We start from the raw sequence: 16,011 nt of genomic DNA, 5'->3' as shown, positions 1-16,011 counted from the left end.
AGCAGTCCAATCCCTGTACCTTTAGCAGAATATCAGTCTGTCCCTGATGTTTTTCCTGGAGAGAAGTGGCTTCTTTGCTGCCCTTCTTGACACCAGGCCATCCTCAAAGTCTTGACCTCACTGTGCGTGCAGATGTACTCACACCTGCCTGCTGCCATTCCTGACCAAGCTCTGTACTGGTGGTGCCCCGATCCCGCAGCTGAATCAACTTTAGGAGACGGTCCTGGTGCTTGCTGGACTTTCTTGGGCGCCCTGAAGCCTTCTTTACAACAATTAATGCTTTTGCAAGGCACTGTACAGTTGTTGGTTAGCTAGCGAATTTTAGCCATAGACGTGACATGAGTCAAAACACCTAAAAAATACACTTGATCAATAACATGATACAACAATCTGAACCAGACACTTATTATTCACCACATGACAGCTTCTTGTCATTGTTGCTAGTTCTCTGACTGTCCAGAATCACAACACCACACGACCTTCTGTCTCCGGAATCATAGTCTTCAGAATCATAACACCACACGGCCTTCTGTCTCCTGAATCATAACACCACACGGCCTTCTGTCTCCAGAATCATAACACCACACGACCTTCTGTCTCCAGAATCATAACACCACACGGCCTTCTGTCTCCAGAATCATAACACCACACGGCCTTCTGTCTCCAGAATCATAACACCACACGGCCTTCTGTCTCCAGAATCATAACACCACACGGCCTTCTGTCTCCAGAATCCTAACACCACACAGCCTCCCTTCCACCACACCCACATAGAGGGATTTAGGTTGTGATGGTATAGCTGGAAATGTTGTCTTGTCTTGTTGAATCAATTGTCTAAATAAAATGATTCTTAAAATGTATTACCTATTAAAATATAATACAAAAAAATACATAAGCCACAGCAGCACATTGTCTCATTTATTGGCTGTTATCAGTTCACCAACAGAAATACTGATGATACAGAGCAGTGGAGGCTGCTGAGGGGACGCCGGCTCATAATAATGTCTGGAACAGATCGAATGGAATAGGTGTTTGTGTTTGACGTATTTGACACATTCCACCTATTCCGCTCCAGCCATTACCACGAGCCTGTCTTCCCCAATTAAGGTGCCACCAACCTACTGTGATACAGAGAAAGCATTTTTCATATACAGTCATTTTAGACCATCATTCCTGACTTTTACATCTTTCTTTTCTGATATTCACAATAAGGTTTGAGCATTATGAGTGATTATGGCCTGCCAGAAGTGACTTTTTACGCCAAGGCCAACAGAGAGAAGAGAGGAATGTGGGCTTTTTAATCCATAGAGATAAGACATGCTCCTCAAACAATTTATTTGACTCCAAGTTGTAGAGACGTGTATTTGTCCACGAGAAGAACTTTCCTGACCTTGCCACATAGCGTTTCAAAATAATAAGGAAAAGAACATTCAGACACTTCAGAATCAATGTTATCAGCAAGGCATTCGATGAAGCAAATAACTAAACACTAATCCAAACAATGCAAAGTAGTAAATCATTCTCATATTTACTAAATAACAAACATCATGCAATGATGACTTTCCTTTTCCAGCCGAAATGATTCACTTTTTATATTATTTTTATGTTAGTATTTGAAAAGGAGATACATTCCAACAAACTACACGAACATCGCAAAAAGGATTTAAAATTCTACCACAGGTCACATCTGTCCATAAATAACTTATATCCTAAAAAAAAATGGCCCAATTAGAAGGAACCTCTTACTGATATTCCATGTGCAATCAAGTTTATACCAAAATGTTTCTACCAGAAAGTGTTTGAATTTGATGTGTAAACTGAACACGTACCTGAGGAGAAGCTTCCATTTCTAATTTAAGCTACTGTATTGAAAACAGTGAACAAAAATGTATGCTGCCCAAACACCAAGCATAATATTTAGTGAAGCATTATGTAATAGCCAAGTTAATTAACATACCTACAGTGCAGAAATGTTCATTTTAGACATAGACGGTATGTCACTCACTACCTTTGGCAAAAACACTTCACCAATATTCATGTAATTTACAGAAGGTTAGGAACCTGCCTATAGGAATTGCTATGCCCTCACAGAAATAGGCAACAGGCACATTGGCTGGGAAAAGACAGGTCAACAATTGTGGCTACATTGAGAAAAGTAGACTTAAGTAAGAACCATGAGTTGACAATTGCTCAGTAAAAGCACAGTGTTTTTAGACTCTGAGAAGGGCCACCTATATAGCCCTTGCCACTGGCTATCTTTTGTTATACAATAGCTATACACGTCAAAGTAAGTTTTGTGTGCTAAACCTGAAAATACAAACATTTATGGCGATGCCATAAGACATGAGTAATACATTTACAAAACAATTGAATGACACCTCAATGCCAGATAATTCATAACGAGCTTGAAAAGTCGAATGTCAATATTTCTGCTCCTTAGAGCAATTTATTTATTTGAATAGTAACTAATCCCATGTAATAATAATTTTGGTAATGATCTATAACATGATCAGTGTTTCATGGTACTAGAACAGTTGTTGCACTAACTCTAAACATAGTGCATAGGGCCCATAGTCAATGACATTAGTAATTGTTATGGGCACATGGAATTGCTCATGATTTGTCAGAGTACCGATATGACTGTTTCTGTAGTACCAGACCTAATGTTTTGTTTTTATGGTTTAAGGCTTTATAAGCTAACGTAACGAGTGAAACTTAGAGCAATTTACTCATACTTTGACACTTAGTTCCATTGCCAGTAGATTAATAATAATAATCAGCAATCCTACAATTGCTATTCTCTCTCATAAATAAATACCACATTTGAGGAGATATACTAACCTGACTGGACAATTATTTTAAATATTCTGTGTCCTGTTAAATTGTCAGTAAAGATTGTATTTGCCAGCTCAAAAGGTCTCCCTACAAACCAACATTTTTCATTACAGAGTATTTTACCCTGCTACTCTCCTGGTGACTGATTCCATCTCATACAGTGACCAAGTAGCCACAAAAAGGATTCAGTGACTATACATTCTGTTTTATGACACATCACCTGACAAATGACCAGAGACACATACATGCATTTGTCTCTTAATGTAATATTAAAAAAAAAACTATCACACACACACACAGTACATACATACGAAAAGTATTCAATGACCGACAAATCAATCCAAAATGTCTGTACACTATGGAATCCACTCGTGTGTGTGTGTGCTACCTCGATGGCACACACCCTCTGTCTCCTTTACACTACAGTATATGCCAGAGGTCCTTCAGTCGCTAGTGAAAATCTACACACCCCGTGCACAGTCATCACATTTTGCTGCCTTAAAATGTAATCTAAAAGGGATGAAATGTGATTGTTTTCCTGTCTACACAACATATTCCACATGTTCCAAGTGAAGGAACAATTATAGAAACGTTTCTAGATGACTAAGAAGTACAAAATGAGGATGTACTTTGTGTAAGCAACTTTGGCAGCAATTACAGCTCAAAATAATTTTTTACAAGATTTGACAAACTATGCACAACTCTTAGGGCAACATATATCCATTGTTTTTGTAAAAATTGCTCAAGCTCAGTAAATTAGTTTGGGAATCATTGATGGATAGCAAGATTGTCTCTGAATATTTAAGCCGATTTAAGTCAGGATGGAGATTGGACTATTCATGACACTCAACACCTCTTGGAAAGCCATTCTTGTGTGTCTTTGTTATTAAAATGTGTGTCATTGTCCCATGGAAAAATACAACTCTAGTCAAGAGTTAGGTTTTCAGAAGACTGAGGCAGGTTTTCCTCTAACTTTTTACCTGGGCTCTGCTCCTTTCATATTTCTTTTGATCCTGACAAACTCCAGTCCCTGCCGATGACGAGCATACCCATAACATAATGCTTCCACCACAATTTCACAAATGTTTATGGCAAAGACACACCAGAATGGTGTTCCAAGAGACTGTTCCTGAGTGGTCTAGTCTCAGTCCTGACATACATTTTTTTTTGAAAATCAGAGATGTTTAAATGTTTCTGTCCATCAATGATTCCTAACCAAATTTACTGAGCAATTCTGATAAACAATGGACATATGTTGCCCTAAGAGTTGTGCAAAGTTGGTAAAAATTGTTTTCAAAATCATTCAGCTGTAATAGCTGCCTGTGGTGCTTCCACCGAGTATTAACTCAGGTTTTTATTAGGAAACATTTCTATATTCAAAGACCTGTTAAATTACATTTTTAAGCCAGCCTTGGAGAAGGTTAAGGAGGACCTCTATCGCTGGCCGACACTCCCCATATCACTCAACTCAGTCATCATGCCACGATTCCTGTATCTTTATAGCAAAATCGTTTTTTAAAGAACTGGATAGACATCTCTACTTTAATTTTTGGAAAGACAGAATGGAGAGGGGGTCTTGCCCTACACAATTTCCTCCATTACTACTGGGCTCCCAATAGTCACAAGATAACCTTTTGGGTCTCTGTATTTTTAGATGGGGAAGGAATGGTGGGGTCCTTTATGGAAAAGCACTCATGTCAAACATCATCCCCGGTCTCCTTAGTCTGTGCCACCCTACCATTGAGCAAATAATACCACTCAAACAACACTATTATGAAAAGTTACATCTGGATACACTCTTGGAAAAAAAAGGTGCTATCTAGAACCTAAAAGGGTTCTTCAGTTAACCCTTTACACAGAGGGTTCTACATGGAACCAAAAATAGTTCTACATGGAACCAAAAATGGTTCTACCTGGAACCAAAAAGGGTTATCCCATGGGGACAGCCGAATAACCATTTTGGAACCCTTTTTTCTAAGTATATGGTCTCAGTTTAGGATCCACTTTGGATATAGATAAGCTATCTCATCCATGCCTTTTATTTCCAACCCACTCTTCACAACCTACTTCATAGACACAGCCTTCCAGCTATGGTTTCAGAAAGGATTGAAGAGTGTAACAGACCTTTTCCATGACCGTGTATTTATCCCCTTTGAACATCTAGTTAGAGAGCACAGTATACCCCAGACACATTTCTTCAGGTACCTGCAGATTCGCAACTTTACAAAAAAGCTTCTCCCATCCCTCCCACCCACCAGCTGGCTTGATTATGTTTGAACCTGGATCCCTAAGTAAAGGGACACATTGCTATGCTGTATGACATTATTCATAATATTGCATGCCCCACTCTTGACCATGTAAAGCATTCATGGGAGGAAGAGTTTGGAAGTGAGATCTCCGATATCACCTGCATTCTGCAATCCTGGGTTACTACAGTTTCAAGTATTTAATCGCCTACACTTTTGCAGATTACCAGATTGCATCCAGATATAGACCCAACCTGCTCTAGATGTCATCAGCCACCCGCCACTCTGTATCACATGTACTGGTAATGCCCGACACTAGTTCCATTTTGGTCCTCTATCTTTGAGACTTTCTCGTATATATGCAATAAGGAAATTGCCCCAGATCCCTCTGTCGCTATTTTCGGGGTAGCCCCCGAAGAGCTTATTTTCTGTAACACCCAAGCAGAAGCCATAGCCTTCTCGTTTCTTCTGGCCCGCCCACTTATTATGTTTAAGTGGAAGTCAGATACCCCGCCATCGCATGCTCACTGGGTTAGGGATGTTATGGCCCATCCTAAACTGGGTAGGGGAAGTTATGGCCCATCCTAAACTGGGTAGGGAAGGTTATGGCCCATCCTAAACTGGGTAGGGAAGGTTATGGCCCATCCTAAACTGGGTAGGGAAGGTTATGGCCCATCCTAAACTGGGTAGGGAAGGGTATGGCCCATCCTAAACTGGGTAGGGGATGTTATGGCTCATCCTAAACTGGGTAGGGGAAGTTATGGCCCATCCTAAACGTGGTAGAGATTGTTATGTACTTACTTATATAGTATTTTTTCTTATTTTTTCTTGTCCAACAGCTAGGATAGTACCAATGTAACTTGTTGCTGTATTTATGTTTTGTTACTGTAGATTATCTAATTTGAAAAACAATTGCAATAATAATAACTTTCTTTCACTTTGAAAATGTTTAGTAAGATTTGTAGAGCCCCAGAATTTTTTTATAAAATGTTAAGGCAGCAAAATGTGAATACTGGGCAAGGGGTGTATAGACTTTCACAAGTCACTTTGGTTTCCTTATTCTAAAACAAGGCTGCTTTATACATTTAGCTTTAGGCCACATTTCCTTATTTACCCTCTTCCCCTCGCAGCTAAAGCAGTCTTGGGAACATTCACAGAATATCACATGGCCTCTCTGTTTGAAGACAGCTGGGCACTCCTGAATCTTGTGAGAGGCCTTAAGACTCTAGGAGGAGGCTAGAAAGAGAGAGAGAGAAATAAGAGAAATGGGGCACTGACTGACCATAACTGTTCTGAAAGCAGTAAATGCCACATTATTCCTGGTTTGTGGTCTGACAATGTTTGTCTAGCCTGTCCAATGTGGGCACAAAAACACACTAAGTATATCTCTACATTCAGTTCGGGGACAAGATAAACACTCATTACATTATGAAAATATGATTTGACATATTAAAAGAAAGCAATCCTGGAATGTTGTTTTCAGATGCCTGTTCCAGCTTGTTTTCTAGTTTGGGAAATCAATAAATGCAATCAAATCAATACTTCCATAACCATTGCAATTCACAGCAAAGTCATATCAGCAGTGAAACATTACTGCAAAAGAACACCAATTTACACACATTTGTCATTCCACTAAAACTAAAAATACACATTAGAAACAAAATATTGTGCTTTTTTTTTGCAATGATACCTTTCAACGCAACAAGGACCCAGTTAGAAGTAGCCAAGTAAGAATTAGTGACCCAGTGTGTTAGTCACCACAGACCAGTCACAGTTAGAACCACACACCAGTAGGCCAGTCAGTTTAAAAGAGTACCTCAGGTACCTTCCTCTTAATCAACCTGAGCTGTGGGGAGCTTGTGGATGTTTCCCCCCCTATCCTCATGTCCTCAGTCTGCTCTGTTGCTGGGGGAGCAGGGGATGGAGGTGGAGAGGGTAGAGAGGACTGGATGGTCAGAGGGGGTGTGGGTTCAGTCATGGGTTCGGGGGGTGTAATAGGATGGGACAGTGGTTCCTTGGTGTCACACTGATCGAAGCTCAACACCTCATATTCAGTCACGTCAAAGTCCTGCCCTGCACCATGAGAAGGGACCATGGTAAAACAAATTACAGACACACATCAGAATGTATGCTGAAGGCAGCAGTGGACTGTACTATAGTTATTGAAGTGATGTAACTCATTTCATTACAGTGAGGTTGTTATGAGTTCAGTTTACTAAGGGGCAGAGTAGGGTTGTTGTTCTCTACACAGACCACGGGAGCAGACATCATCTGACCATGTGTGCAGGCAGGGGGATACCCCCTCTCACAGGACAAACAAGCATACCTACGCCATTAGGATGAGGACTCCTCTTCAGGGCCCTTAATTTAGTCTCTGCAGAATTATGTTCAGTACACTGGATTTCTATCATATCATTCAATTTGCCATGCAAGCAGAAAGCAAAAATAGCCTTTCATTATCCTGCTCTTTTAGCATAAAGGATGCTTGAGGACTCAGGTAATATCATGTTCTGAAATCAAATAATCACATTGTTATTATTGTAAAATAAGTGTGTGGTAAGTTCACAAAATAAATCAAAATGTGTTAATCGTCCACACAGTACAGCCACTTACAGTTATCCACAATATTATTGCTTCAAAAAAATGTATGTTAACAGAGTCATGGTGCAAAAGCACTCCTTTTCACCTTTGTGACACTCAATAACCTCTTGGAAAATAGACTAATTAATCCAAAGAAAGTGAATCTCAAAGAAACTTTGGACTGTACAACACATACTGTATAATGAGACATGAAACACTGAATGAGTCTGGCCACCAGAGAGCAGGCTGTGGTCATTCAGTGATAAAAGCTCAAAGTTAAGCATTCCTAGATGGGTCAAGAGCCTACCTGGCAGCCCTGTGGAAACTGACCTGCAGTCAGAGAGCGTCACAAACAGGAAGGGAGATGTGGGGTTAGGGAGACTCAGGAAAGGCAGTTTACAGAACTATTATCTGCAGGCTTAAACAGGAAGGAGGCCATATGATAGTTTAAGTTTTAATGTGACGTGCACAAGTACAGTGAAATGCCTTTCTAGCAAGCTCTAAACCCAACAATGCAGTAATTAATAACAATGTAATACTAAAACATAACATAACATAAGGTAGAACAAAAAGACAAATAAAAATAAGAAAAACATGAGAAAGTAAGCATATTATATACAGGGTTAGTCAGTTCCATATTAACAATATGCAGGAATACTGGAGTGATAGACGTAGATGTGTATAGGGTTAAGGTGACTAGGCATCAGGATATATGATAAATAGAGTAGAAGCAACGTATATGACAATTGTATGTGAGTGGGTGTGTGTATAGAGTCAGTATAAATGTCCATATTATGTGTGTGTGAACAAATTATGAAGTGAGTGTGTGTTGGAGTGTCAGAGTGTGTAGGGCCTGTGAGCTGGCATCAAGACATTTTGAAATAAAATAGGTCAACTCAGATAGTCCGTGTAGCCATTTGTTAGCTATTTAGCCTTATAGCTTGGGGATAGAAGCTGTTCAGGAGCCTGTTGGTGTCAGACTTAATGCACCGGTACCGCTTGCTGTGCGGAAGCAGAGAGAACAGTCTATGGCTTGGGTGGTTGGAGTCTAACAATTTTCCGGGTCTTCCTTTCACACGGCCTGATACAGAGGTCCTGGATGTCAGGGAACTCGGCCCCAGTGATATACTAGGCTGTCCACACCACCCTCTGTAGAGCCATGCGATCGAGGGCGGTGCTATTGCCATACCAAGCAGTGATCCAGCCATTCAAAAATGCTCTCTTTTTTAAGATTAGAGGGCCCATCCCAAACCTTTTCAACCTCCTGAGGGGGAAGAGGTGCTGTATGTATGTGGACCATTTTACAGTGCCTGTTTTCACCAGTGCTGTGGTCAACCATTATTTGCCAAATATACCATATTTGCTCTATTAGCCATTATAGTGCACAAAAATTGCTAATCCAATGTGCCGTTTTCAGTGTTAACATATTGCTACTTAGCTATTCCTTGGTAGTTATCTAAGAGGTCATACAAATGTCTTATAGAAAAAGTTATGACACTCCATTCCCTGCCCTTGTTGTGGCCAATCGATCTGTCTGTATCTTGGTTAGTTATTTAAGTGTATGTGGCAGTATAATCTCACCCTTGGTGTAGCCGATCTCTGACTTGCTGCGCATCATCGTCCTGGCCCTTTGTTGTCCAGCTGCAGACTGGGTGTGGACAGATCCAGGGTCCATCTCAGTTGGGTCGGACTGGTAGGCGGACAAGTCCTGCATGCTGAAACTTCGCAGTCTATCTGACAGTACACCTTGGCTCTGGTGTGGGAGACAAAATACATGAACACTAGGAATTATCTATATGAATAGAGAAAAACATCACTTCACCGCACCAAGAACAAATCAGAAATTCAAAGAGTCAGCATTACCTTTGTCGCAGCCAGTACTGCAGCTGTGGCTGCCACATTCAAACCTTTCCTCCCAAAAGTCACCAGAGTGTCATAGCTTTTGTCCTTTGCTTGGCAGAGATAGTCATCAATGTCCTGGACAGACAGAAATGCACGCACATGTTACAGTAACTGTCTTTTTCTTGGCAGGTCATGTGAAAAACACATTCATTAGGTTTGATGTACTGCATGTACAGTACCAGTCAAAGTTTGGACACACCTACTCATTCAAGGATTTTTCTTTATTCTTTACTATTTTATACATTGTAGAATAATAGCGAAGACATCAAAACTATGAAATAACACATATGGAAACATGTGGTAACCAAAAGTGTTAAATAAATCTAAATATATTTTATATTTGAGATTCTTCTAAGTAGCCACCCATTGCCTTGATGACAGCTATCCTCACTTGGCATTCTGTCAACCAGCTTCATGAGGTCACCTAGAATTAATTTCAATTAACAGGTGTGCCTTCTAAAAGTTAATTTGTGGAATTTCTTTCCTTCTTAATGCGTTTGAGCCAATCAGTTGTGTTGTGACAAGGTAGGAGTGGTATACAGAAGATAGCCCTATTTGGTAAAAGGCCAAGTCCATATTATGGCAAGAACAGCTCAAATAAACAAAGAGAAACGACAGCCCATCATTACTTCAAGACATGAAGGTCAGTCAATCCGGAAAATCTCAAGAACTTTGAAAGTTTCTTCAAGTGCAGTTGAAAAAACCATCAAGCACTATGATGAAACTGGCTCTCATGAGGACCGCCAAGGGAAAGGAAAAACTAGAGTTACCTCTGCTGCAGATGATAAGTTCATTAGAGTTAACTGCACCTCAGATTGCAACCCAAATAAATGCTTCACAGAGTTCAAGTAACAGACGCATCTCAACACCAACTGTTCAGATACTGCGTGAATCAGGCCTTCATGGTCGAATAGCTGCAAAGAAACCACTACTAAAGGACACCAATAAGAAGAAGAGACATTCTTGGGCCAAGAAACATGAGCAATAGACGTTAGACCGGTGGAAATCTGTCCTTTGGCCTGATGAGTCCAAATTTGAGATTTTTGGTTCCAACTGCCGTGTCTTTGTGAGACGCAAAGTAGGTGAACGGTTGATCTCTGCATTTGTGGTTCCCACCGGGAAGCATGGAGGAGGAGGTGTGATGGTGCTTTGCTGGTGACACTGTCAGTGATTTATTTAGAATTCAAGGCACACTTAACCAGCATGGCGACCACAGCATTCTGCAGCGATACGCCATCCCATCTGGTTTGGGGTTAGTGGGACTATAATTTGTTTTTCAACAGGACAATGGCCAAACACACCTCCAGGCTGTGTAAGCGCTATTTGACCAAGAAGGAGAGTGATGGAGTTTAACACTTTTTTGGTTACTACATGATTCCATATGTTATTTCATAGATTGTATGTCTTCACACTTATTCTACAATGTTGAAAATAAAGAAAAACCCTGGAATGAGTAGGTGTGTCCAAACTTTTGACTGGTACTTTAATAAAATGTTTTAGCCGAGCATATAAACCATTTTTTAACATAGAAGACAGCTTATAGAACATTTAAAGTGGACAATGAAAACTGGACTAATTCACAGACCTCACCTTTTCTTTTGAAGAAAGTGTTGGGTGAACAAACTTCCTGTACAGAACGCTGGACCCCTTTGTGTAGGGAGACAGTAACCATACCACAAAGGCAATCTTCAGCTCATAATAGAAAGGAACCCTACAGTAAAGGGAAGAATAATACAGCGATCGTTTAGAGCATTTATAAAATCTACACTCTCAATTACAATAGCATCATCAGTCTTATGACTATTTGTCACACCCTGATGTGTTTCACCTGTCTTTGTCCTTGTCTCCACCCCTCACCAGAGTTCTCCCATCTTCCCCCATTATCCCCTGTGTATTTAGACCTGCATGTTCTGTTTGTATGTTGCCAGTTCATCAAGTCCCACCAGCATGTTCCCGTGTTTTCTATGCTCTAGTTTTTGTTTTTCCTCGTCTTCCCAGTTCTGACCTTTCTGCCTGCCCTGATCCTGCCTCCTATCCTGTACCTGCCTCCCATCCTGTACCTGCCTCCCATCCTGATCCTGCCTCCCATCCTGTACCTGCCCGACTCTGATTTGGATTATGGCTCTTTGCCTGCCTTGACTTACCTTTTGCCTGCCCCTTGTACTATAATAAACTCTGAGACTCATACTATCCACCTCCTGTGTCTGTATCTGGGTCTTAGCCTGAGCCATGATACTATGCTGCTGTAGGCCGATGCTATGTGACGGTGTACTATTTCAGAACAATATTTAGGACTTCATAACATAACTATATATTAAAACAAGTGAAATAATACTATACATAAACAAAACATATTTTATAATACATCATTTACTTACCAACAGATAAATATATCTGTGATGGTTTCCGTGGTGGTGAATAGGGCAAATATTATCCAGTACATCATCCATTTTACCTTTAAAAGTAGAATAACTCTGTTAGTCTCGCACATAATAGTTAAGAAATATTAATCTAAATTCTAATAAATCCTGTTTTAAAACTGCAATATGTCATTTTGGGGGGACCCCGAAAAATGTACAGAAATGTGAGTTGTAGATCTGTCACTCATTGAAAGCAAGTTTTTATCGCGTTTTTAAATGTAGTTTTTTAATCTTTTACTTTCGGTTTTGCACACCTGCTTCAAACACCTGAAAACACTTTTTTTTGTTATGGGAAATATATTTCACTGCGATTTAGATAATACAATGATTCTCTACACTATACTTGCTTGTTTTGTCACAAACTGAAATTAGGCGAACTATTAGAATTTTAGCAACCAGGAAATGGTGGAGCGATTTCTGCATAGTACATCTTTAAGTAATTCAGTCCAATAGTTGTCTGGTTCTGTGAAACTGGCCCATAATGTGTAATCTATACAGACTGACTCAATATGGCACGTTACTGTTTAATTTTCACTTTTTTTCAGACTGCTGCTCATACTCACATATTCCTTCACATCCTTTGACTTGACAGCTTTGTATGAGTAGTATGCAGGATATAATGTGCCAAATATAAGCCTGGAAAACATCAAACATGTCATAAGCCTGCAAAAAATGTTGTCCAGCACAGCCACATTTATGGTGATAAAAGCAAATAAAGCGCAGTAAAGTGGAAACAGTCCAAAGTACAGCAACTGACAGCAGTTCACAACTGAATTGTTCATCACCAAAAAACAACAGTTCTGGGTATTGGGTTTATTAATAATTTTTCTTTAAAACTGTTTTAGATTTTATGTAGTGTAATTCGTGTTTGTATAAAAAAAACAATAATTAACCAACTGGGAGTAACTATTTGCGCTTTTCCTTTGCGCCATGACCCATTGACATCAATGAGGCCGCCGCGAAACTCCGATTTTCCCGGGCTCAAGTAATTCCAATTCCGACCATATTTTTGAATGTTACTGATATGGAGATACTAATATTTTCAACAACAATCAAAAACAAATAACTAAACTGACATCAGAGCTCATCTAATATCTGAAAGATTAAACAGGGACACGAGGACTCTTGGCCTACCCGTGTGCGACTGTATAACTCTCAAACAGGACCCCTTGAAGCAACAGTTGAGCAACAGCTGGGGGTGTGACCTGCTAAAATTACTGACCTGTGACCTACATATGCATACACCGGGTTATCCTGTAGAAAACAATTCCAAATACATAAGGTCAATCAAAACAAAAATGTATTCCGTGTTTCTGCTCAAGACCTCAGAACAGCAAATAAAATATGTGGTTGGATAGGCAATAGAGCTTTGAATGCCAAGACAGCCAGAAGAAACTTGCGGCCCCTCGCGTCTTTAAACAGCAATGTAATATGATATTATAATCTAAATTTAATTGACGTGCTATTTTGATATTTGTTTTAGGCCTACTCCAAGCCCATATGTTGTGGACACGTTTAATAATTTCTCCATATTACAACAATAGGAATGGAAAGTGGAGCCTAGAATTTTGCTTCCATAGTCGAATATGCTTAAATATTCGGATGACTATAATTATCAGAATATGTTGCAATAAAGTCTATGATTATATGCAACACTTGCATTGTAACCTGAAAAGGTTGACCCATCCCTTTGTTTTCCAAATAAAGAATATCAAGTATCATAAAATAGCTCCGCTCACCCCACCGCACTGTGGTTTGGGCATTTTATTCAGTCAACTTTGCATTTAAGCCTACTGTATGACATAACAATGACTAAATCATTGTTGTTGTATTATTTACATATCTCTGAATGAGCAGACATATATCAATAAAAATATACATATTTCATTTGGCCAATCGTCATTCTTTGTCTGGACTGGAAATAAAACGCATGTGAACACATAAGAGCACATATCATTACATTTACATTTACATTTAAGTCATTTAGCAGACGCTCTTATCCAGAGCGACTTACAAATTGGATCGACCCATTGAATGTGATATATGACAATGAACCCATTCTTTCAGTAAGGAATAACATTTCAGTCATAAACAGAACACAATATTCTGTCTGTCTCGTCTCAAACCCCCGAGACACCGTCTCTGCTTAGAAATAAGAGGTGTCCTAAATAGGTTATAAAGCGGCCACTGCTGACATGCACCTTGTGTCACTGAAAAAAACAAACAGATGTATCGTAATAAGGCATTATCTCGAGGTGGGCTATTTTAGAAATTAGAGAGAATGTGATAAAAATAACTTACACCACAAGTCTAGAGATTATCCAAGAGACCATTGTGCTGAGGCGGCGACAGAACGTGCTGTCAACAGGGAGGAGTTTCCTTCTTGAGCGTTGGCAGTTGCCATTTGACAGCAGCGTCAGCGAGCGCCAACCAAGGCGTCAAATGATGTGCCGCACCCAGACATGAACGTGATTCAGAGTGAACAGCTGTGACTACTGAAATGATCATGTCATTGGCCTACCTACCTAATATTGTTTATATGTATACTGAACAAAAATATCAACGCAACATGTAAAGTGTTGGTTTTATGAGCTGAAATAAAACATCCCAGAACTGTTCCATATGCACACAAAAAGCTTATTTCTCTAAAATGTTGTGCCACCAATTAGTTTACATCCCTGTTAGTGAGCATTTCTCATTTTCCAAGATAATCCATCCACCTGACAGGTGTGATATATCAAGAAGCTGATTAAACGGCATGATCATTACACAGGTGCACCTTGTGCTGGGAAAATAAAAGGCCACTAAAATGCACACACAACACAATGCCACAGATGTCTCAAGTTTTGAAGGAGCCTGCAATTGGCATGCTCACTGCAGGAATGTCCACCAGAGCTGTTGCCAGAGAATTTAATGTTCATTTCTTGAACATAAGCCGCCTCCAACATAATTTCAGAGAATTTGGCAGTATATCCAAACAGCCTCAAAACCGCAGACCATGTGTAACTACGCACAGCCCAGGACCTCCACATCAGTCTTTTTCACCTGCGGGATCATTTTAGACCAGTCACCTGGACAGCTGCTTAAACTGTTGGTTTGCACAACCGAAAAACTGTCAAAAACCGACCCAGGGAAGCTCATCTGCGTGCTCATTGTCCTCACCAGGGTCTCGACTTGACTGCAGTTTGGCGTCGTAACTGACTTCAGTGGGAAAATACTCACCTTCAATGGCCACTGACACGCTGGAGAAGTGTGCTCTTCATGGGTGAATCCCGGTTTCAACTGTACCGGAGAGATGGCAGAAGCGTGTATGGCGTAGTGTGGGCGAGCGGTTTGCTGATGTCAACGTTGTGAACAGAGTGCCTCATGGTGGTGTTGGAGTTATGGTATTGGCAGGCAGAAGCTACGGACAACGAACACAATTGAATTCTGTCGATGGCAATTTAAATGCACAGAGATACCGTGACGAGATCCTGAGGCGCATTGTCGTGCCATTCATCTGCTGCCATCACCTGTTTCAGCATGATAATGCAAGGATCTATACACAATTCCTGGAAGCTGAAAATGTCCCAGTTCTTCAATGGCCTGCATACTCACCAGACATGTCACCCAATGAGCATGTTTGGATGCTCTGGATCATTCTGTACGGCAGCGTGTTCCAGTTCCCACCAATATACAGCAACTTCACACAGCCATGGAAGAGGAGTGGGACAACATTCCACAGCCTGATCAACTCTATGCGAAGGAGATGTCGTGCTGCATGAGGCAAATCGTGGTACCTTTTTTTTAAGGTATCTGTGACCAACAGATGCATATGTGTATTCTTAGTCATGTTAAATCCATAGATTAGGGCCTAATGAATTTTTCAATTTATTGATTTTGTTATATGAACTGTAACTCAGTAAAATATTTGAAGTAGTTACATGTTGCATTTATATTTTTGTTCAGTGTATAATTAATGTTTTAAATGGTGATTAAGTATGAAGATTGTTAGGTTGTAATAATTAAATCACCAATATCGGTTAATA

The 16,011-nt window shown here is 40.1% G+C and overlaps 1 protein-coding gene across 3 annotated transcripts; it reads right to left on the bottom strand.

Annotated features, from left to right (window-relative positions):
* Positions 1–897: 897 nt before the first annotated feature.
* Positions 898–15,638, bottom strand: LOC115138554 (receptor expression-enhancing protein 1-like). 3 transcript variants are annotated; one of them, XM_065025721.1, is made up of 8 exons: positions 15,206–15,638; positions 12,547–12,619; positions 11,942–12,018; positions 11,154–11,274; positions 9,525–9,638; positions 9,243–9,414; positions 6,898–7,154; positions 898–6,317 (listed from the first exon to the last, which is right to left on the bottom strand). In XM_065025721.1, exons 3-8 carry the CDS (start codon positions 12,007–12,009, stop codon positions 6,243–6,245), a joined length of 807 nt encoding a protein of 268 aa, XP_064881793.1. In that variant the 5' UTR covers positions 12,010–12,018; positions 12,547–12,619; positions 15,206–15,638; the 3' UTR covers positions 898–6,242. The 3 variants fall into 3 exon arrangements, with proteins under 3 accessions (XP_064881793.1, XP_029531353.2, XP_064881794.1); XM_029675493.2 differs by lacking the exon at positions 15,206–15,638 and adding an exon at positions 14,285–14,420 and having other exon boundaries at positions 6,907–7,154; XM_065025722.1 differs by lacking the exon at positions 15,206–15,638 and adding an exon at positions 14,285–14,392.
* Between the last annotated feature and the right edge of the window lie 373 nt (positions 15,639–16,011).

This window comes from Oncorhynchus nerka, linkage group LG12 (assembly GCF_034236695.1).
Source record: "Oncorhynchus nerka isolate Pitt River linkage group LG12, Oner_Uvic_2.0, whole genome shotgun sequence".
NCBI lineage: Eukaryota > Metazoa > Chordata > Actinopteri > Salmoniformes > Salmonidae > Oncorhynchus > Oncorhynchus nerka.
Note: the sequence above shows the minus strand (reverse complement) of the source record. Positions and strands in the feature narration are given on the sequence as shown.

Excerpts from the sequence above, each read along its gene's own strand:
- LOC115138554 (XM_065025722.1), bottom strand. The coding sequence starts at position 14,316 with ATGGTCTCTTGGATAATCTCTAGACTTGTGGT. Across the intron at positions 12,620-14,284 it reads ATAATCTCTAGACTTGTGGT|GCTTATATTTGGCACATTAT; the intron begins GTAAGTTATTTT and ends GATGTTTTCCAG. Across the intron at positions 6,318-6,897 it reads TTAAGAGGAAGGTACCTGAG|CCTCCTCCTAGAGTCTTAAG; the intron begins GTACTCTTTTAA and ends CTCTCTTTCTAG.